The sequence below is a fragment of the Apus apus genome, chromosome 17 (genome assembly GCF_020740795.1).
Source record: "Apus apus isolate bApuApu2 chromosome 17, bApuApu2.pri.cur, whole genome shotgun sequence".
Taxonomy (NCBI): Eukaryota; Metazoa; Chordata; class Aves; order Apodiformes; family Apodidae; genus Apus; species Apus apus.
This window is the reverse complement of record NC_067298.1, coordinates 9,951,018-9,973,526: the sequence shown is the minus strand read 5'-3', so window position 1 is coordinate 9,973,526 and position 22,509 is coordinate 9,951,018. Positions and strand designations below refer to the sequence as shown.

General features: G+C 47.9%; 2 protein-coding genes across 5 annotated transcripts in view; one reads left to right on the top strand and one right to left on the bottom strand.

Annotated features, from left to right (window-relative positions):
- The window catches only part of GNA13 (G protein subunit alpha 13), a 28,931-nt gene extending 19,831 nt beyond the window's left edge, over positions 1-9,100 (bottom strand). The window contains exons 1-2 of the mRNA XM_051634882.1: positions 8,767-9,100; positions 6,712-6,938 (exon numbers count right to left, since the gene is read on the bottom strand). Of these exons, the coding sequence (XP_051490842.1) occupies positions 6,712-6,938; positions 8,767-9,049 (510 nt within the window). The 5' untranslated portion in view covers positions 9,050-9,100. The remainder of the gene's footprint in view (positions 1-6,711; positions 6,939-8,766) is intronic.
- Positions 9,101-9,208: 108 nt separating this feature from the next.
- The window catches only part of RGS9 (regulator of G protein signaling 9), a 36,099-nt gene continuing 22,798 nt past the window's right edge, over positions 9,209-22,509 (top strand). For 2 of the 4 annotated variants that reach the window (XM_051634979.1, XM_051634983.1), the window contains exons 1-2: positions 16,019-16,145; positions 22,247-22,343. In XM_051634979.1, the coding sequence (XP_051490939.1) occupies positions 16,083-16,145; positions 22,247-22,343 (160 nt within the window). In that variant the 5' untranslated portion in view covers positions 16,019-16,082. Of the gene's footprint in view, positions 9,362-13,658; positions 13,831-16,018; positions 16,146-16,762; positions 16,789-22,246; positions 22,344-22,509 lie in introns of those variants that run through there. The other 2 variants (XM_051634981.1, XM_051634982.1) reach the window with 2 other exon arrangements.

Sequence of the window (22,509 nt, the reverse complement as noted above, 5' to 3'; positions counted from 1 at the left end):
GTCAATCAAATACAACAGTAAGCCCAAAACAGGGAACAGCAGCACAAATCAACACTGCCCCTGGCATCACACCTTAATCCTGAAGGATCCCATATTTACATATGAAAAAGATTACTCTGTATTCTTTGCCTCAGGTGCAAAATTAATTTCACCTATATAGATGGGAGATCACAGCTGCATTCATACCACATGGCTTGCCAGCATGGAGATTTGCTGACAGCTATGAACACTGCCACTTGGTAATGCAGATTTGGCTCCTATTCAGCAAGTCATTTCTGAAGGGCCAGAGCACAGTGAAGCCACAGCTGCTTTTAAATCCTCTGAAGTAATGAAATGAGACTGTGCTCCAGGTACAAACACGCTTTATCTTGGAGCTTAGCAGCCAGCAAGGAAATAGGCTCTGAATCAATGTCTGTCCCAAGGTCTCATGTTACACTGGACGCAGCAGAAGCAGCAAAAGCTCATCTAACACATTTGTGACAATTTAAAAGAATCTGCTGAGAACAGGTTCACACATTCAAGACTTGTGAAAGGCTAAGAAAGTCTTCTGAACACTTCAGAGGCTGCAGACATGCACTGCAGAAACAGAAGGGCACTGCTATTTTACCTTTATTTAATCAAGGCTCAATAATAGAAATCCAGATTTTGCAGAAAGTAGGACACCTTTTAGCTTTCTGCAACCAAACACTTAGGAAACTAGGGTGCACAATGAACAGTATGACAAAGCTTGCTCAAGACAGGGTATGCAGAACACATCGCTCTGCTCCCACACTGCACTGTTAAAGTCTGCATTTTAAAAGCAGTTGTTCCATATAAACAGGTATCTGGGATGAGTCTGAATTAAGAATTCCATCCTCAGAGGTTCCACTAAAAGCACAAAAGCTTCTACAAGCTTAGTGTAGCACACAAGCCTCCAAAAAGTTGCTAGTCTTGGTTGAAGAAAACTCAGCATGCTTCTGTCTGGCACGTGTGCTGGGAGAACATATTCACATCAAGATATCTCCCATGGAAAGACCTCTCAATCCAGACCCACATCTGTGCTTGAAATGAACAGCAAAGAAAAATACAAAAAAGAAAAATAGTAATGTTTAGAAAAAACTATGACAAAGATGCTATTCAGTAAAACCACACCAGCTCACAAGGCAAGACTCCCCTCCAAACTTTAATATTTTACTGCTAATCAGAAAAACCAGGAGACAGGAAAGACAGAATGGTGGAAAGGGAATAAGGCAGTCCCAAATACAGCCTCTCAAGGCACAGTAACTCAGAGGGTGAAAAAGGCATCCTAATGCCCATTTGGAAAATTATTTTTAAAAATGGCACTTTGTGTTAAATGAGTATAAAAGTTCACCTGAAGATCATGCAGCTCAATAAAAGGATGACAGTCAATCTGCATGGCCAAAGCACTAGTACACACACTGATGGGTTTCTGGCCACAAACCAAGAATAAGGAACTCAAGCCTCTTTATTGTTTGACTCCTGTGTTAATCCCTCTATGGAGCCTTATTAGAACAAGCTAAAAGCCAGTATTATGTTGTCATTGGGGCATGAAAAACAGCAAATCCTCAAGAACTCAGAGTCTTTTCTGAGGATTTGAATAACTCATTTTGAGGTACTTTTCTTTCCATAGTTACAGCAACAATCTTTGATAAATCCTTTTCACATTAAGACCAAAGGATGGCAAGTAGTTCTAACCTTTCTAAAGGCTCTAAGGAGTCACATTCACTGTACACATGCCATCCTGTTATCCGATGTTTGGCAGATCTAATGATTGGGAAAAGAGGGGGAAATAGTTTATATTTCAATGCATAGAAAGCAGCAGCTTTTTGTTTTTCCCAAAAAAAAAAAAGAAGCAATATTCAGTGTAATTAAAATATTATATTTAAACTAAATGACTCTGACTTAAATGTTTAGGTGCCCAAATAATTAATGCCCTTGTTTACAGAAACACGGAGTGATTTGATCTCATATCTGTAAAGAAAATTCTCCTGGCAGCCTGAGAAACTTTCTACTGACACTTCATGCACTCAAGCATGTCCCAATAGAATCAGCACCTACATACTTCAAGCAGAAACAAGGGTGGGAGCACCAACCACTCAATCCCAGAACCAAGAGCAGATCTGGGAAAGGGAGAGGGAAAAGACATCTCTATGTCCAACTTAGTGGAGTAGGGAGGTGAATATTTAGAGGAATATCAACACACTGTAGAGGGCACAAGATGCTGAAAAGCTTCTGAAATTCAGTGTCACAAACATGGTGCAGATGCTTTTAATGAACAACAGACAAGGGACTCTGTCTGCTTCCAGTTTCTACGCTCATGACTGCATAGAGACACGAAGTGACCTCATAACTGCTTCGTAAGATTGGCCTCCACGCTAGAGAAAGAGGAAGACCTCAACATCTGGCAGCCTAGTCTGGGTTCAAACAGCTCTGACCTCTGCAGGATCACTGCTCTATAACCAAACACATTTCAAGGATGTGCAGCCAAGGCACCTGAAGGGTAAATTTTGCTCATACTTTGCAGTGGACATTTGAGAACTCCTTATTTCTCCGGAGTTAATTTAACATCTTCATGTGTATGCCAGGCCCACTGATATTCAGAGACAGAACTGAGAAAAGTCCATCCAGAATATGACAAAACAGAATCTTTCAGTAAACTAAACACTGTCAAAAAACCCTACTCTGCAGCAGAAAAATGCTACAGAGAAGCTGCAGCAAAACTAGCAGTAGAAGTTCAAGCTGAACACGCCTTTTCCTGTGTTCTATAATCTGATCTAGCACTTGCAGACATGTCACAGAAGTAAACAGGATCCAGAGGTAAATGCATATCCAATCATCCTTACTGCACCCTCTGTGTCTGCAGTTCTATGCAAATGGGGACAGAATAAAGTGTCCCCACTGCCCTGTGCACTGCAGGCAACCAACCAGCACTCAGTGTCATCTGCAAGTGGGGCAAGAAGTGTCTATCTGAAGATCAACAATTGTTGGTAGCAAACATCCAAACCCACCTAGAAGTTATCTTTAACAAGAAAAGCTTATTAGGCATCTGAGCAACTCAGCTCTCATCCCACTTATGCATTCTCAGAGAATTTGAAGACTCCTGGAGACTACTTCAAAATGCTTCTCTGTTAAGGACTTGTGCAGCAAAGCCAAGAAATGCCAGTCCACAGCAAAGGCCCAGAAGCAGAGGCTGTGCATCAGGGCACTCTCACCCAGAAGCGCTTTCCTCCCTGTTACCAGACACTCTGCAGCTGCCAGTGCCTCCAAGCAAATCCCAGTGAGAACAGCCAGCCTTTCCAACCACATAACTGAACAGCTCACCAGCACTAATATAAAGGCTCAGAAATGTCTGGTTCAATCTGTCTGCACGTTGCAGAATTAAGATAACGGGTACATTTATCCAAGTCATTTTGGGAGATTTTTACCGGAAATCAACTTGCAATGAAAAATCTGACATGTTAATTAGATGTCAAAGAGCATTAGGCTGATTGAGATGAACTCTGTAACTAATCCCTGACAGGCATCTGAATAGGGGCCAGGAGAAAAAAGCTCAGTAGACGAAGGGGAGAAAGCTTGAGGAAGATCAGAATCCTAAGTGCAAGTTCTAAGAACTGCCTAAGCTACGGAGCCAAAGCAGTCCTTGGCTCCATTAACACCGTTAACTAGCACACAAATGACTTCAGTTTGTAATAAAATTGGAGGGATTATAATATTAACCACTTGAGAAGTACTGAAGTGGCATATATTGTACTGAGCTCTAATTAGCTCTTAAAGCACCGCACAGGTGTGAACTAATGAATTTTCATAAATATTGCTGTTAGCGGCCAGAAGGCCTGTCTTTTTATACCAAGCAAAATAAGTAATACTGGCTATGCTCATGACCACTTTAGTTAACAAAATGAGGAAGGACACTCCAGTGAACTAGGCATGGAAATGCTGATTTCTAATTCCATTAAAATACAACCAAGTTCTGTTTTTCCCCCCTCTCAAGCTGCTATAAAAAGACCACATTGTTTCTTTAGGCTCCTAGCATCTTCTCTGGCATTTTAAGTGAAAGATGACTGAGAAAAAGGAAAAAAGCAAGAACAGCTCAGTGATAGCTCACAAACGTACCTAGAACTAAGTTTTAACCATATACATGCAGAAACTTCAAACTTAAACCCTCTTTCTCTCTACTTCCCATCTGTCCAAGCTGCAGATGGTTTCTAGAGCTACACACTCTCGCTTCCTTTCCTCCTGAATTTCTATGTATAATTTTGGCATTTTTCACTCCTTATCCATCACTGCTCTGTTCCTCATTTGCTCACTTCTACCTTTGCTCGAAGTGTCCTATTCCCATGACAAACAATACTTTCCCAGCATTCCTGCCTGCATTCTCTTAATATGAACCATGTTTTTCAGTGCAGTGTCAAACTGTCTGGTGAAAAAAGCTGAAATTCACTCAACAGTCTGAAGTTAAGAGTTTATACAGTTAAACAATGATCTTCTACCATCCTCAATCTCCACATTTTTACACTTATTTTTAATGCCACTTTCCCCTCTCTCCTACTCATCTAATGGCTGCTGATGTCTCTCCTTTCATAACACCTTCTGCCACAAGCAGCTGAATAGGAAGTAAACCAGTGTTTTTTTCTTATTCCCCACTCTACAATGATAACAATTTTCTGTCATGAATCCTTGCTTCAAGAGTCAGTACCCAACACAACGGAACCGTGTCTCTCCCAACTTCCCCCTGCTCCACCTCCTGCCTCGGGTTTGCCTGTCACTGCATTCTTACCCACTTGTGTCTTCCTCCCATGTTATGGCACAGATCTAAAAGCTCTGAACACTCTTCTCCAAAGCCTGTCAGCAGATACAGAAAAAACATGCACTGCTTGCAGGGGTTTCCCACCATTCTGTTGCCCACATGGAGGTCTGAAGCTGGAAGCTTCCTGGGGTACAGCGAGGCTCTGTGCCTGGCCAGCCCTGATCACTCTGCCTGCACTCAATACAATGACATCACTCAGCTGCCTTTTTTTTTTTTTTTTTTTTCCTGTTTATAACTTGGCATAAATATCTCTGGCTAAGAATTTTGAAAGGGTTTAGGAAATAAAGCAATGTTAAGTATAAATAAGGCAGTTACCTTACTTTCAAAGATTAGCATTAGGACAGTACTCAACTCTTAAGAGTAATTCAGAAATATTCTTGAGTTTTGCCTCGAACACAAGATGGTCCATATACATTTCTGCAGAGAACATTATACAGAATCAGGGATTTCCAAAAGAAAGCAATAGGGCTTTTTTTTTTCCTGTCAGAATCAGAAGAACACATTCTTCAAATCCTACTCAAAGTGAAACTCTGCACATGCTTCAGCTATGGAAAGAACCTACTTCTCAGAGACTCAAGATGACAGAACAGTAATAGCTCCTTTGCTGCTTACCCTGAAGTCACTAAACATGCTTCATCAAAGGCAAAACAATTTTATTTAACGGAATTTAAACCAGATCACTCCAGAACAGCAATGACATCACTAGAAGCCACATCTGCACCGGAAGAGGATCTTAACTATAGCAGAGCAATTAGCCTTTTATGATCACTTTGATGGCAAAATCCAAGGAGCAACAGGTCTCATCAGAAACTTATTTATATAGCTCACACCAGGCTAGGCAGGTGATAGCCTGCTCCACCACCTGCCCATTCTGCAATCTCTTGAAGACATTCCACGATCAGGGCAATACATATTTATAGAGTATTTACACAACCTATTTAAGTCAGGGTATGATTGCACAACCATTCATAATAGCTCAACAGGAGACATCATCAGCTATTGTTCAGATTCACACTAACACAAAGGTTATTTTTAAGACATAAAAACACAAAGCCACTTAGGTTTAAGAAACCTACAAGAACAGATTTAATCTATTTTAAGGTTCTCTACCCCCACTCACAAAACACCGTGACACCAGCATTTACTAGACAAGTCTATGAACAGCAAATTTAACTTAAATTCTTAGTTTCCTTGTGGTATTTGCATGGAATTGGAGCAAAGGGACTTTTAACTGCCATGGACAGGAGAAGTTCAAGAATCAAGACATGTGTCTCTTTCCTTTCAAATCCCACCAGTGAATTGTACACTCCACTATTATATTGTATACTCCAACTTCAGCTGAGAACTTCAATGTAGCAAAAACCTCATCACACCAGTATTAACATAGACCTTCAAAATTAAACAGGAAGTATACAGAAGGAATGTTTGCTAGATTGCTCAAATTGGAATAGAGAAGGGAGGGGTTTTTAAATTCTTCTCATTAACCCATGCACATCTTTTCTTAAAAATCACATTACTCTTAAGTCTTCCTTGATTGCAAACCATTTTTTTTTAAGTTGATGAATAAAGAGTGGAAATAATCATATGGTAAAATCATATGGTAAAAGCACTACATAGGTTACCAGCTTTGGTACAGAACATTAAAGCCCTCTATACCTCAGCTTTCTCACATATGAAATGAGGACAATTATGTCAGAAGCTCTTTATTATTCTTGGTTTTAATAAAAAGGGGGGGGGGGGAAAGGGCTAAATGCATCTGCTTGCAATACCACAGTGGAACAGTCTACCACGCACAAACACTTCAGATCCACGAGGAAGCCGCCGGATCGGTGCTTGATGGAAAAGCACCACAGGAACAAGAAATCATACGCACTCAATTAAAAGCACTGAAGCACACATCTTACCAGCTGGAATTCCCGGCGCCTGTCGTAGGCGTGCTGGATGCCACTGTCTGCCCAGAGAGCCCTGATGGCTGGCAGGTACTGCAGGAACACGGCCGTCTCCACCATGCCTTGCACCACCGTGACCGAGCGAGTGTCAAAAGCCATCATCGTGTCTCCGTTGCTCTGGTTTGCAGGATCTCCCCAAGGGATATGAAGTTTCTCTCTGGCATCTACGAGGACTCTCACTCCTGTAACAACATGAAAGAGGACTGCAATTAGAGATTCAGCATCTCCTGTTTCACGAGCCTAAAAGCCCGTGAAGTTTCAAACAAACAACGCGCTCACTCTGTACGGTTATTGGGACAACTCACCCGGTAGGAAATCAGCAAGTTTCTGAAAAATTTACTCAAAGTACTACATTTTTAGGTAATATCAAAGCTCAGATATCCACTATGTGGAAAACAAGGCCATGATCAACAGTATAATATCCAACTCCTGAAAAAGAGTTATTTTTTGTTACTAAATCCACAATCTGTGCTACCAAGCAAACTCTTTGACAGATATTTACACTGCCCTCTGATCTCCAGAGTCATTCTACAGGTGTTGGATTTACCTGGCATGAATACAAGACAAATGAAGTATGTTTAAAACCTTATTTCAGAATATGTTAAACCATCTGATGGCTTATTTTAAGGTTCCATAGTCTTCGTATTTTTATGAACTTGGTATCTAGTTATACCTATTTATACATACAGTTGTAGAGAGTTAACTCTCTCTGCCTTTAATGTTTTCAGAGATATGAAGACAACACTCACTAAAATCACAGCACTTTTAAGAAAGTATGTTTTTACTGTTTCAGTGCAGGAAGAGTTGTATCACCTAAAGATTTTGCTGCACTTCTTGTTGTTTTGGTAAATATTCTCTAGGATAAGTTGAGTGGTTTTAAACTTCTCTTAAACCAGACCTCAGGAAAAGAAATCATGATCATACTGCTGAGGGAAAAGAATTCTAGTACTAAATATACTGATGAAAAAATTAAAATAATTTAATAAATCCAGTAAGAATAAGCAATTGTAAAGGCATGGAGAGAGGTATAAGAATTAAGATGTAGCAACAAATCACTGTATAATAACATATCATTACTGTTAAATGCCAAAGTATATTTTTCAGGCTTCATTCTCTTTTTGTAATTTTTTCATCTGTCAAAAGCAATGACTGCAGGGAAGCAGCCTCCAAGAAAGATCTGCAGTTCCTACATGCATGCTTTCTCAAAGTAGGAAGTACTTTATTAATAACCTATAATCTGGTCAACATCCACACTCGTGATTTCCAGTGCCTTGCTATTTATAGTTTTTTTCCAGGCTTGATTTGTTAACAGTTTTGATTAACAGACTTTTCTTAAAGAATCACTGGACCCCAGCCCCTTCAAGAGACCCTGAGGTCTGGCAATACTTTGCTGTTTGGAGAAACTCAGTGAAGACTGTGTCCGACTCTAACACAGTACAAACCAAAAATGCGATGAGTGGTTTAGATAAGAGAATCAGTGAGGATGACCAATGGAGTGAGGATGACAGCAGAGAAATCGAGCCTGCTCCTAAACGATGAGTGGAGGTTTCTGGCAACGCATCTACGAGAAGCGGCTCTGGGTGCGGGTTTCTGTTAATTGATGTGTCAGCCCAGTGTCCAGCACGATGGCAACGCTTCCCCCGCTGCAGGGGAAAGCGCTTCCTCCTCGGGCACAGGACCCGTCCCCTCCTCAAGGACTCCCAGGTGCATCTTCTCCGCTCCCCCCCATCCACGACCGCTCCTCGCTGCCACCGCATTGCCAGGAAATGGCAAAGCTCGGGACCTGACGGACCGAACCCGCTGCTCCCGCGGCAAGAGCCGCAGCCCGGGCGGGCCGCGCCCGTCACGGCGGGGCTGCCACCCCGCGGGGCTGCCCGGGGGAGCCGCCCGCAGCGCCGGGCGGGCGGCAGGAGGCAGCGACCCCGCGGCTCCCGCCCCGCCGGGCCCGGCCGTGCCCCCCAGGCCCCGGCACCTCCCGGGGCGGCCCCGCCACCGCCGCCGCTCACCCACCCTTGATCACGTTGCTGTAGATGGTGGCGCGGAACTCCTCGCGGGCCGCCCGGTCCCAGTCCTGCCCGTGGATGATCCGCATCTGCTTGAGGAAGGTGGACTTGCCGCTCTCCCCCGCGCCCAGCAGCAGGATCTTGACGAGGCGCTTCACGTACGTCTTCTCGCGGTTGAGGCACTTGTCGATCTCCTTGGACTTGCGCTGCTGCTCGGCCTCGCCGCTGGTGAGCAGGCAGCCGGGGAAGCAGCCCGACAGCACGGAGCGGGACGGCAGGAAATCCGCCATCTTAGCGAGCACTGCCAGCCAGGGGCGCGGCCGCCCCGCGCCAGCCCGCCCGCCCGCCGCGCATGCGCCCCCCCTCCCCGCGCGCCCCGCCCGCCTCACGTGACGGCGGCGCGCGCCCGCGCTCGGCGGCCCCTGAGAGGAAATGGCGGGAGCGGCGGCGGCGGCTGCGCGGGGCGCGGCAGCGGCTCTGAGGGAAACTGCGCTCTCCTGAGGGACGAGGAGCTCCGCCGGGCCCGGCAGCGCCGCCCCTGCCACCGCCCCGCGGCTGGGGGAGTGTGTGTGGGGGTGCTGACAGGCGAGCGGCGGCGGGAGGTCAGCCCCCGGTCAGGGGGGCAGGGTGAAGCTCGCCAGCTCGGCAGTTTTTTGTCCGCGGTAGGGAAAGAAAAATGGTTTCGCCAAAAGGCTTTGAACGGCTTGGCACGTGCTTCGCCGCTCGGAGGAAGGGCTCTCCCGCGCTGCCTGGGTGCGGTGCGGGCTGAACAGACCGGCCCTGGGCCTCGCCGGGGCGGGGAGGAGGCAGCGTGGCACAAACCGGGTGGAACATCTTATCCGTTGCTAAGTTAAAAGAAACCAAGACCGTATTTCCAAGTGCTTAACAGTAAAATTTTCCTGAAACTTGGCAACCCTTCATGTGACGGGCAGAGGATACAGGCTGAGAGACCTGCAAGGATTCACATCCCGCTCTGTACCACCCACCCCTGAGCACAGTTGTGCTGTTCCTCATTTGTGCAGAAAAATGACTTGCTCTCAATGACACCAGCAGCGTAGATGTGGTGCTGAAGGACATGGGGTAGCTCTGGACTGGGCGGAGTTGGGTTAATGGTTGGACTTGATGATCTGAAAGGTCTTTTCCAACCGGAATGCTCCTGTGATTCTGTGATAAAACTGCTGCCTACACAGAACACTGACCAAAGTTATGGTCCTGAAGATGAAAGGCAAAAAGATACTGTAACCTTTTATATTGCTTTGGTTACTGATGCAACTTTTCAAGGCTGCTCAGAGAAGTCCTAAGTACAACCTGTTGGTCAGATCAGCAAGTCTGTGGTCTCACATACCTGCTCGCTGACACGCTGGTTGTGTTCTGTGGGCATAAGGACAGAGATAAAACACGTCTGACTGAGCAGCCAGCACAGGCAGGGCTGGTGGAGCTCAGCTGCACGCATCTATGTCCCTGCTGTGCTTTCCTGACATGGCTATTTATAGACTAAAGTGAGGAAAGCACATACACACAATTACAAACGCAAGGATTACATTAAACATTTGTCTCTCCTTACATCTCCTTCACTTTGATATCAGCTGACTTTTCCCCTTAGAGTTTTTCTGCTGCCTTTTTTTTTTTTTTTTTTTCCTAACAATAAACTTAAGTTAGAAAAGGGCAGAAGTGACTGTGAGAGGAGAGTAACACAAGGAAATGTCACATTGCCTCGACTGCAAAGCCCAGCATCAAAATCAGCGAGGAGTACCCGTGGTCACACCTGGTACAGGGGATGGCCCTGCAGGGAGATAAATTCCACAGGAGTTATTTCATATGGCCTTACAAAATATAAAAGCATTTATCACAGGAGAGCAAGACGTGGTGTGAAAGTCATCCAAGAAGACCTGGTGGTCTTGGTACTTCTGTGGAATCCTGCCATTCCTGAGCTCTAGTCCAAGTTTTAAAACTAAGTGATCTTTGCTGGCTTGACACAGCTCTCAACTCACCCTCAGAAATGTAGAGGACTCCTGACTTCATGCAGTTCTTCTTGGAGTTAAATAGTTTTCAGTGAATGAAAATCCTACCAATGTTTCTCCTTTCGTGCTTCTTGCCTGCGAAGTGGAACTGGTAGCAGCACTTGTTCTTTCCTTCAAAAAGTTTAATGTTCTTGTTAAGGGAGAATGAACATTTATTGCCTCTTGTTGAAGGAGAGAGTTAAAAACAAGGAAGCCAAGCACAAAACATAGAAATAATGTCAGTTGCCTACTTTTTGAGAAGCTATTGGACACCTACCAGTGAAGTAGAACCCAAATGAAAACTGCTGGAAGTGGCAGAAGCAGATTTAAAAAATCAGAGCTGTGCAGCTGTGAGGATAAGCAAGAGGCAGGCTTGAGCAAGGGTGACACAGTGAGTCCTTGCCTTCCAGGCCAGCAGTGAGCTGCACCTAAAACCTGGGCTGCAAGAAAGGATGGATGGATGGATGGATGGATGGATGGATGGATGGATGGATGGATGGATGAATGGATGGATGGATAGATGGATGAGTCACCTCATTCTTTAGTACTGTCATTCCACATATCCAGCTGCCCAAGTCTTGGGTAGTCCCTGGCTTCCTCTCCCCTTCACATTCCCAGCACCTGGCAAGCCCTCCAACAGCTCCTAGGTACAGCATTCCCAATCTCCTGGCACAGAGGCATGGCTCTCAGTGTGCTGCAGAGCAGGAAGGGCTGTTCCTGCACTGAGGATGAGGGTGTTCCCTGGGGAGGACACTGAAGTGGACTCAGCATCATCCAGCTCAGCAGTGGAAGCCAAATAGCTCAGTCCTGGTCAGGTGCCAGCCCAGCTGCATCCTCTCACCCCAGCAGCCAGGCCCCATCTCAAAAGCAGGCTGTGTAAGGTCTTTCTCTGTTTTGCCTTTCTGGTTCCTCTTTGCCACTTTCCTTAGTTTTGCTGCCCCTGGAAAGTCCAGGAGTGACAGGAAACAAATGCTGCCCATTCGTGCTCACAGCTCTTCCCATGTGGCTGCTGAGGAAGCTTCTCATTTTGAGTATTTGTGCCCTACCAGACAGGACAACGGACTCTGGAGCTATTGCTTTAACTATTGCCTTGCTGGGAGACCTGAGATGAAGTCCTGTCTCTCTCTATGCCACAGTTTGCGCTATTTTATTATTATAATTTTTGGTAAACTCCTTTGAAATCTTCCTGGAAGGAACCACGTCCTGCGATTCAGCCTCCACCTGCCATACTCACAGCACCATTCTCATTGCATCACTTACATTACCCCTTCCTTCCCCTCAGGGCTGTCCCCAGTTTCCTTAGATAGAAAGGTAGTTTACTCACCACGTGACTTTTGTATTGCATGATTCAACTTCTGATGTGTGAAGAAGGGGCAACCACGTAGGAAATGTGATCTTTGAAAAAACGGGGGACTCCCTCTGCAGTGCTTTCCCCAAGAGAAACTATCAAGAAACTGAGAGTGGGTCTGTTGAGAAGGATCACAGCTTATGGGAGCTTCACAAGGAGAACAGAGGGATAAAATTCAGCTCTCACCAGACCTTTCCCCAGATAGGAGACACTGCATGGATGCGGGTGCAGGCTGAGAGGGTCCTGTGGGCTCTGGGGACCATGTGAGCATGCACTGATGCTCTGTGAGGCATTAACCACCAGTGGATTTTCACTACAGGACCACATATCCCCTGTGCAAGGTGGGAACATCCAAGTAAACTTGCAGTTACATAAATAACTGCATGTATTGTAGAAAGCAGGCAGTGGGATGCCAAAGGAATCCTCTGGAAATGTTTGCTGTCATTATTTGGGGTGCAGAAAGGCCAGGACTAACCTGGGGAGTCTGCACAGCTGCTGCTGGTGCTCTTTGCCTCTCCCCCCCACGCTCCAAGTCCCTTGCTTTCTTGGCCAACAAATTCACACATGAACTAGCCGGACTCCGTCAGCCACTGTAGAATTGTTTGCTTTCCACCAGTCCAGGTTTTGTGATTAGAGGCCCAGGAGTGTCTGCCCTGCCCAAGCCTGTATAATCTGATTTAAACACCTTGTGCCTCACATGGCAGGTCAGCACATTAACTGCTGTGGGAGGTCACCTGGGCAGCAGGTGAAATGCAGTTCATCTCTCATCTTGGGATTGGTGGTTTGGGTCGTTTACAACTGTTAACAAAGCTGAATTTACGTTGGACATCTTTTAGAGCAAAGACATGAAGTAGCTTTGTAATGGAGAGAGAAATACCCACAGGCTTTATTTTAGCTTATCAGAGAACACTAGAAATGTCAAAAAAAATCTATGGGGGTATTTCTGTGGTGGATCAGCAGGATTTAAATTTACTGGGAGCTCTGGAGCTCAGCCAAGTTAAAGAGCTCACACCTCAGATTGAGCTCTTCAGATCTCCTGGATCTCCCACAAAGAAATTTTGTTCTTTCTGAGTTCCTTTGTAGACCCAGTTTTCAAACGTTTCTCATGAGTAAGACAACTATATTCCTCACTGGAACTTTTAAAGTCTGTATTTTGGGATTAAATGGCCATTTAAATCCCTCTTAAGTCTGTGGAGCATATGCAGTTGGTTGTTATTGATCCCTTACTTGGGCCAGTGTTTGCACCTCACCTAGAGTACTTCTGAGTCCTTCCACCACCCAGAAGGGGGAAGGAAAATAGTTGTTTAGAGGAACTATTTTCCCATGTTGCCTACAAAACCAAACTGAGGTACATCTTTTTATGTGTTATTTACCCTGATATTACTTTTATGTATAGAGATCCCACTCTCCTGCCAGTATCTGTCTCCCAAACAAAGATGGAATTACGTTTGTTAGTTAGCATCATCAAAATGCCTGCATGCCTTCATTGTCCTCCCCTTTGCTTCCTCTGGCTCCACTCTGAATTCCCTCTCTCCTGCTGTTTGCCTCCAGGACCCGCCATGCTGCTGGAGTTTCTGTCACCTTTGCCATTTCAGAGGGCCACCAAGATCTTTTCATAGGACTAAACAGCACCTCAACACTTGAATTATGAGGCACTGCAAACCTGTGAAGAACTCTCCTCCTGCTCCTTTTTTGGCCACCAGCTGATGTCTTGAAGCGTGAGGTACGATCACTTTGATACTAGCATGTGGAATGATAGAGGTTACTCAATAGTCATTAAATCATCCAGCAGCACAGAGCAGAGATGGGGAAAAGCTTTTTGGGTAGTAAGGAGTGTCTGATCCAGCAACTGCTGTGACTCATAGGGGGATTTCTTATGGGAATGACTTAGAGCAGACACAGGAGAAAGGCTTTCCAAAGCGCTGGCTTGCACAGATGCTGTGAAGGAGCAGAGATAAAGATAAAACACTTTCCTGAGTGCAGCCTGTGCCTTCAGGGTATTCCTATGAATGGAAAAAGCACTCAGCTCCCAGCTCAGAGCCAGCGTGCTTTCCTCAAGTGTGTGAACCACAGATGGTAACATTGGAAGTAACAGACATGGTGGTGGGGAAGGAGCTGCCCTGAGAAACAGCAACACATGTGTGGGAAGCATGAGCACTCCCTGTGGGCCTGGGAAACACGGATGTGGAGGGTGTGATGCTCACAGGGAGGAGGAGGTATAAATGTGCCTGTATGATCTGTTCTGGGGGATGCATAGGGAGTGCTGGCAGTGTTGGGTGGGATCTGCTAATGGAGATGTGGTGTGGGAGCTGGCCCAGCCCATACCCAGGGCTCTCCCTGCACACCTGGGCCTGAGCACACACTCCCTGGGGTGCTGGTTCTCCACGTGCTGTGCAGGGAGGTCGGCACACAGCACGTGTAGGTGTGTGATGTGCAAAGGGCAATGTGTCCACGAGGCTGGCAGGAATTCCTGGGAATGCCTCATACAAGCCTTGGCACCATTAGGTTCTGTGTGAGTGAGGAGCCAGCCCTCTCCCCTGCCCAGCTGTGCTGGCAGGCCAAGCCCTGGGCATAGGAGAAAATTCCACTGTTGTCTGAAGAAACCAGAGAATTGGAGCTCTTGGTTTCCAGTGCTGCCAGTGGGGTACTGTTCCCACACTCACTGGCAAGAGACAGCCCCATCATGAGGAAGCACCTTGTAGCCCTGTGCTCTTCCTCTGGTCGCCATTAGTCACAGTTTCCCCACATGGCAAAGCCAAAAACCACCTGACTGGCTTCCACAGCTGAGCTGAACTGAGCTGACCAAGACTGGTGGCATTCAAGGAACAGATGCCTGAAGCATTGCTTACCTCTGCCACACACCCAATCATAGAATGCTTTGGGTTGGAGGGACCTTAAAGATCATCTAGTTCCAACCCTCCTGCATGGGCAGGGACACCTCCCACTAGATCAGGTTGCTCCAAGCCCCATCCAACCTGCACTTGAACACTTCCAGGGATGGGGCAGCCATAACTTCTCCTGGCAACCTGGGCCAGCATCTCTATCAGAGTGAAGAATGTCATGCAAATATCGGATCTAAATCTCTGCTTTCAGCCTGAAACCATTGCCCCTTGTCCTATCACTCCATGGCCTTGTAAAAAGTCCCTCTCCAGCTTTTTTTGTAGCCCCTTCAGGTACTGGAAGGTGCTCTAAGGTCTCCCCAGAGCTTTCTCCAGGCTGAACAACCCCAACTCTCTCAGCCTGTCTCCATAGCAGAGGTGCTCCAGCCCTTGGATCATCATTGTGACATTCCTCTGGATGATGCTCAGTCACAGCTTGGTTCTAGGTGCCCTTTGTTTACCCTGGCTCCAGACCAGGCTTGTTTTGGGGAAGGATTGTCCTCTCTCTGGAGGGGAGCAGGGACTTTGCCAGCTCCTGCCTCCCCCTCCCTAACGCCACCGTTTTCAGTGTATCTGCCAAGCTCTGCTCTTATGGACAGCTAAAGGACCTTGCACCCCCAGAACCACGTTGTGCCCCCATCACCCCCTCCCCTGCTCCTGGCTCCGGCCGCTCCTGCCCTGCCTGCACAGGCCCTGCCTGCACAGGCCCCGCCCCCGGCCCCGCCCCCGGCCCCGCCCCCAGCTCCCACCAGCGCGCCGAGGCGGCAGCCGCGCCGCCCCACGCTTTCATGTAAATGAGTGTGGAACGACGGATGCTGATTGGCTGCGACACGCAGCTCCGGCATCGCCTCCCGCCTTCATGTAAATGACCGTAGGAAGGCGGGCGCTGATTGGCTGCGACGCTCAGCTCTGGAACCGCCCATCGCCTTCATGTAAATGAGCGTAGGAGGACGGGCGCTGATTGGCTGCGACGCGCAGCTCTGGCGCCGCCCCCGGCGCGGCTGGGAGGCCGTGCGGGTTGCCCAGTGCCCGCAGCCAGGTGCGCCCGCCCGGGGCTGCCGCGCTTCCAGCTCGCTCCGCTGCACGGTCCGGCACCATGACGGTCACACGGCTCGACCAGGGCCAGCGCTACCGGCCCCGGATGGCCTTCCTGAAAAAGGTGAGGGGCTGAGCAGCGCAGGGGGACAGCCGCACCACCCTGGTGGGCACGTCGGGGCGGTGCCCGGGCGGGGCGATGCGGTGCCCGGGGCAGCGCTGACCTGTGCTCCTGGCTGGGGGACCCGTGTTCATAGCATCCTGCCCGGCCACGGCTCTTTGGGGCATCTCTGGGGGTGTGGGGTGCGAGGGGTGACAATCCTATCCCCAGATCCTAGAGGCCACAACCTGTTGTGTGGATCCTGTCTGGCTCCAGGATTCAGGCTGGGGGGTTGAGGAGCAGTGTGTGCTGAAGTCATGGAGGAAATAAACCGGTAATTTTGTTTATTTTTGTAGCTTAGCCCCAGCTTAATTATTGTCTTTACAAGTTTTCTCCCTCTCCTTCCGTTTTCCCCAAAGACCCCCAAAACTGTGTAACTTCCCAGGGGAAAAAACATCAAAATGTGGCACCAGATCACTCGGTTCAGCTCTGGGCTGTGGTCAGTCCAGTGTGTATGTTCCCAGTGCTTCCACCTGTTGTCTGCTTTCTGAGGATGTGTCATGGCCAACTGTCTGCTCCCTGCCTCTTTCCGCTTTTTCAGAAACAAGCATATTTGTGACCAGAAACAAACGTATTTGTGACCAGAAGCAGCTGAAAGAGTGGGAAGGTGTGTGCCTACACTTTTAGATGGATGCATCATTTTGCAAAGCATTGGGTGTTCTTTTTTTTTCTGTAGCATTCATTCAAAAGTGTAGCCAGTTTTAGTATAACTGGTATCTGCAGATTTTAAAAAGCAGAGTGTTAAGCTAGCTTTTCTCCCAGCCCACCTCTTGCCTGTGGCTTATCCTGTTGAGTGGAATTAGCTGAATTTCCAGTGACAAGTACAGCCAGCCAGTTGCTGCGACGCCCACGACTTGAGGAGGTTTCCAGGGAGAGAGGAAGGGGGAAAATTTGGGTTCCTCGGTGCTAAGGCATGAGCCTGGCAATACAAGCACTGTACTTTTTATGCTACAGAATGTAAATAAGGTATTTTCCTTCATGTTGTGTCTTTCAAGGTAAACTTGGCTGGGGAGCCCTGCCAAAGGAAATTCTCTGGGCTAAATTCTGCACTGAGTAATATGTGGAGTTTTATGTGGGGGTGCAGAGGAGAAGCTGTGTGCTTTGAGAAAACAACCTACAGTAGCTGTGCTTTAGCTGCTCTGTGGGAGGGTAGCAGTCCTTGTGAGGTGCTCTGAGTTCCTCAGGTGGGAAGATCTGCTAAAATACAGTGAACTGCTGTTATGGAGCATGTGCCACTCGGGCTGTGAGCAGTGAGAGGGTCTGAGTAGTTCTAGAGCTTTCCAAGCCTAAGACCTGTTAGCACAAGGCAGGGAAGCAACCACATCATCAGCAGAAAGGCTCTGGGCTCTTCTCTCTGCATTCCTTCCTCCTTTGTTTTTCTCAGACCCCAGGGAAGCTGTGGATGGAGCCTTGGCTGTCACCTGGCAGTGTGGTCTGTGTGTGATGGCCGTGTGCTCAGAGCAGCCCTGAAACACCAAGGGGTTTGCTCTACAGGGGTGGGCAGTGCTGTGTACTTGCTGTGAGGCTTCTCTGCACAGCACTGGCTGGATGTAGAGCTTGGTCTTAATAGCTGAACCATGAGGGAATCAGAGAGCCCCCTCCAAGGCCCTGCTAGTTCATGTTTTATTCCTTTATTTTCCCCCTCCTAAACTGTTTTAGGAAGAATAATATTGGCACAACAGTCTGTCAGGGCAGGGAGGAAGCCTCTGAAATGCATTTTGGCTGTGTGCACTTGGTCAGATGCTAGGAGAGCTTGAATTAGCCCAAGCTCTTGGTGCGGGTGCCTCCCCCAGCAGCCAGGATCTGGCCTCCACAGGGCATCAGCTGGCAGAGCAGGAGGCAGCGCCGGGCAGGGTTGTGCTCTCCAGGCTGTGTATTTTTCCTTGCTGTGCTACATGAGCTGCACCGTGACTCATGCCTCGTGGGCAGGGCTGATGGATGCCACTTGCCTTTTTCCCCTGCCTCCTCCTTCCTCTGGTTCCCAATGGCTCCTCCTGAAGCGGTGCTGCAACTGGGGAGAGACTGGCCTGGGATCTGCAGCATGGCTGGGGGCTTCTCCAGCCTGACTTTATTTCTCCAGGCTTATACTCTCCAGCAGCTGCTTGTCCTCATCTGGACACTTATCAAGGTGTGTAAGCATCTGAATTACGTTTTTGCTGGAAGGAGCTTATCCATCAGACTCCTGCTCTCTGCTTATTTGGAGCCCTGGGTATGGCTGGAGCTGAGCCTTAGGCCAAGCTCAGCCTCAGCCCATCCTCCCTTTCCTTATTCCAAATGGGAAGATGCTGGTGCTATGCATTTCTGCTGTGCATGAGGTGCTCTGAGCAGCCCTGGTGAGAGGCTGTGTAGTTGCCCAGCTGGGACTGTGCTTTGGATTGGGTTTTGTTGCCTTGTGGGTTTAGGTAGGATGCTCATGCAGAGGGGTGAGGGCAGCACAGTGAGGGAAGAGGGAGCACGTGGGAAGAGCCAGCTACAGCCCTGCCCTCCTGTCCACAGGTTGACTTCCTCTGGGAGTGGGATCACTGGTGCACTGGGTGGGAACAGGCCTCCTCTCAGCTTTAATTAAGAAAAAGCAGGAAGTTTTAGGTGGTTAACAATTGATTTTTGTTTTGTTTTGTTTTTCCCCACTTGTTCTTTTTTTCTCATCATCCATGAATGTGAAAAGCAGGATTGTTAGTTGTAGACTTAGAAAACAATTGGATTAGTCTTCTGAGGCCAGAGTTGTGATGAACTGCATTGCTACCTTAGAAATCAGAACAGGGAGGGATGATCTTTGTAAACAGGGAGCAAGGAGGGCTGGAACTGGGCAAATACTCACAATGGAGAAAACAGATGTTTAATTATAGCACCAGGAGTAGGCACTTGGCTGGGAGCTGGAGCCTGCTGGGAAAATTTGTCTGTCTTAGATCTGAAGCAAAGCTGCCTCTGTCTGGGTTGATGCTGAGAGGAGATTAACTCCTCACCTCAGAACTGTATTGCTGTTTTGTCAGCCTTGGCACCCGGAGCCTGAGGCTTTGGTGGTGGGGATGCCCTGAGCTTGGGGAGTTGGTGGGAGCCCAAGGGGTAAAGCTCAGAGAGATAAAGATGGGAAAAACACCCAGGGTAACAAGCAATCCGTCAGCCCCTACTGCTTCCTTCTATGGGAGAGCATCCCTGCTGGATCCAGCTTCCTCCTCCAGAACCATGGGCACTCCATTAACCACTGAGGATTTGCAGAGAGGATCCTCACCCTCCCCAGGGCTTCCTATGTACTCCTGAAATGCAGTGATGCTTTTTTTTTTTACCATTTGCAAGTTCAAGTTTTGCTTTGCACTCAGTGAACCTGGTGACTTGTTGCAGTCGGATGGGGACAGACAGTTTTCCTGCTGTCTCCTCTGTGGCTTTTGGGGTGAGGTCACCTCCGTGCAGAGATTCCAGTTGACCTGAAGGGAGAGACCTCAGTGGGGCTCATGCTTCGTGGTGGCTCTGTGCTTGAGGTGAGCTTGCTCCAGAGCCTGACTCCTTTACCAGTCCTCCTGATGATATTTACCTCTGTGTGCATCTCCACCTGTCAACCAGCATCAGGAAGTGGCTTCTGGCTCTACAAAACTCAAACCAGACAGAGCTCCCCTAGCTGAAAGTGTGACAAAATGTGTTAGAGCCCTTGGCAAAGCCAGTAACTGTTCCCACTGTGTTTTCACCAGCCTTCCCCCCCTCCCACCAGCAGGCTGGTGCTGATAGCAGCTCCTAATTGCCAGCAGCCCGTAATCAGCAGTGCTCCCTTAGGAGAAGAGGAAGAGGCAGGCTGAGGTTTGATCAGCAAAGTGCACGGCTTGCAGCCAGAGCAGCAGGCACCCCCAACAGCAGCACCCTGGCTCATCCCACTTGTTTCTTTTTAATATATATTATTTCTTCAATGACAAGAGGGAGCCCGGCAGGGTATGAATGTGACAAGAATCTGGAGCTCTCTGCAGAAAGGGAACATGCTGTGCTGGGAGGCTGCGTGGGTTTCTGGGCCGAGCTCCTTGCTCTCAGCTGGTAAAGATGCGTCTCTCAAGCCCACCAGGGAGCGAACAGCAGCCCCGTGCTGGGGCAGGGTGTGCTCTCCTGCTGGCAGGGATGAGTTCCACTAGAGCCTGGTGGGACCTGCCTGGTGACCTGGGCACTGCAGAATGGTGCTGATGAGCAAGCAGGGTTTGCCCCCAGTGCCCCTCTGTGCTGACACGGTCCTGCCTGCGGACACGCAGGGATGGAGAGAGTAAGAGACTTGCCCAAGATCACCCATGTTGGCTGAGAGGGAACTGAACTGAGTTTCCTAAATTAGTGCCCTGCCTGCTGGACTGTCTGGCCCCACTTTGTCTCATGCAGCTCCACAGGCATCTCTTCATGCCTGATGTTGAACTTGCTGAGGCCAAAATTGGGGATTCAGTTCAAAGGTCTACAACAGTATCAATATTCCATTGTTTTAGTTCTGGTTTTGCTATTTGAAAATATTTTATGTAAGTTTTCATACAAATATTTGTGTGTCATTTTATGAGGCTTCTCCAGTTTGGTATTAATTTGATACTGGCTTTAAAAACAGTTGAAAATCCCTTTTTGCTGTCAAGCCCAGAGTGTATCCTGTCACTACAGGCTTAAATCCTAGCTAAACTTGGCAAGACTTGGGACCAAAGTCACTGTGGTGCCTGTGAAGACAATACCCTTCATTATGCATGTGTGTCATCAAGTCACACGCATTAAATCCTCTAATCCTAGTTAAAAAGCTACAGCCTCACCCAAAATAAATGTGCAGAGAGACCAAATTGGTCCTGTTGGACCAGTTGTGATTTAATACCTCTGGAAGCAGAAGACAAAAGGAAGAGCATCTTCCACAAAGCAAATGCTCTCCCAACACTCAGATAATCTAAAAGGAGGAGATGAGGAGTGTGCTCAAATTGGTGTCTGAGCAGAGGATCCTGAGTGCAAGTAGGAGGCTCTGGCACTTTTAGGATGGTGCTAGCAAGAAGTCAAATATAAGAGAAGGAAAATAGCCCTTAAGATGTACATCTTTAAAAAAAAAAAAAAAAGAGGGAGAAGGAAAAAATATAACTGGGAAACAGAAAGAAAAGAAGTCTGGCCCTGAGGGTGAGACTCATCCTCTGTAACACAATCTCTTAAAAACTTGGGCAGTGAGTCTATAAACAGCTGCCAGACAGGAGGGTGCCTTGCTCTGGATGATGTGTCTCTGCCCTGTCCCCAGAGGGACTGAGCTTTGCTGCCCATAGAGGCTGCTGAGACCCTTGGTGGGTCAGAGCTGATCTCCAGGAATGGCTGGAAATGTGTCCCCTGGACACCTCCTTCCTAAGAGGGGGGCTCCATTTCTGTGTTTTCAGTCTGCTTTCCCACATGTAAATTCTGGTCCCTGCTAGAACCAGTCCTTGGCCTGCTTTTCAAAGCCTTGGCTGGGGTGGTGGCTGTGCCTTCTCAATGGACAGGCCGTCCTCATCTCCCCTGGGTTTGAGTTTCTTCCTTAGCCCTGGAGCAAAGTGATGTGCTTGTCCTCTTGTTCTTCCGAAGTCCTGTCTGGTGATTATCTGCAGGCCAGAAACAGAACCTTTGCTGTTTGGTCTTCAGCCAAAATATTGCTTATTTTCTTGGCGCGTATCTACACGTCTGTGCACAGCTGGGATATTTGTGCAATAGAAACACAGATTTTATTTTCTGCTCACTTTTTCTTTCCCACCGCCCCACCAAATAACCCACTGAGCCAGAAAAGGGTAGAAGGTACATTTATGGGTAGCAGGGAGTTAGGTTTTTTTTTTATCTCAGCTCTCATGGAGTCCTGTCCCTTATCTGTTAACTCCAGCTGTGCATGTCCCTTTTGTAGAAGGGAGAGACACTGTGAGTTGGTGTAAAAGCTGGCATGGTTGGGAGGTGACATCTCTGAAAATGCCATGGAAAGGGGGAGGTTTGGAGACAACTGTGGTCATTGCACTTGTTTGTGAGGCACAGCACTGCACGCCCCTTTGGGATGCTGCCCAGAGCTGGGGTAGTCCTGGGGCTCCCTTCTGGCTACTCCTGTTATGTGCCCTGTCTCTGCTTTGCAGGTTGAAGCACTGATGATGGAGATGCAGAATCCAGACAAGGGCATCAAGACACAGACGCAGGTCGTGATGATCACAAACATCCCACACGCTGTGACAGGTAAGACCTTTCCCTCGGGAAGACACCAAGCCAAAGAAGGTCCTTGGAGAAAAGCTGTGTGTGGATCCCATGCCCCCCCTGCCCAGGTTTACTGCTGCCTGGGTGAACAGGGGAGCCTGTGTTCCCAAAAATATTTGCTGTACGTCCTTTGACACATACCTGCTCC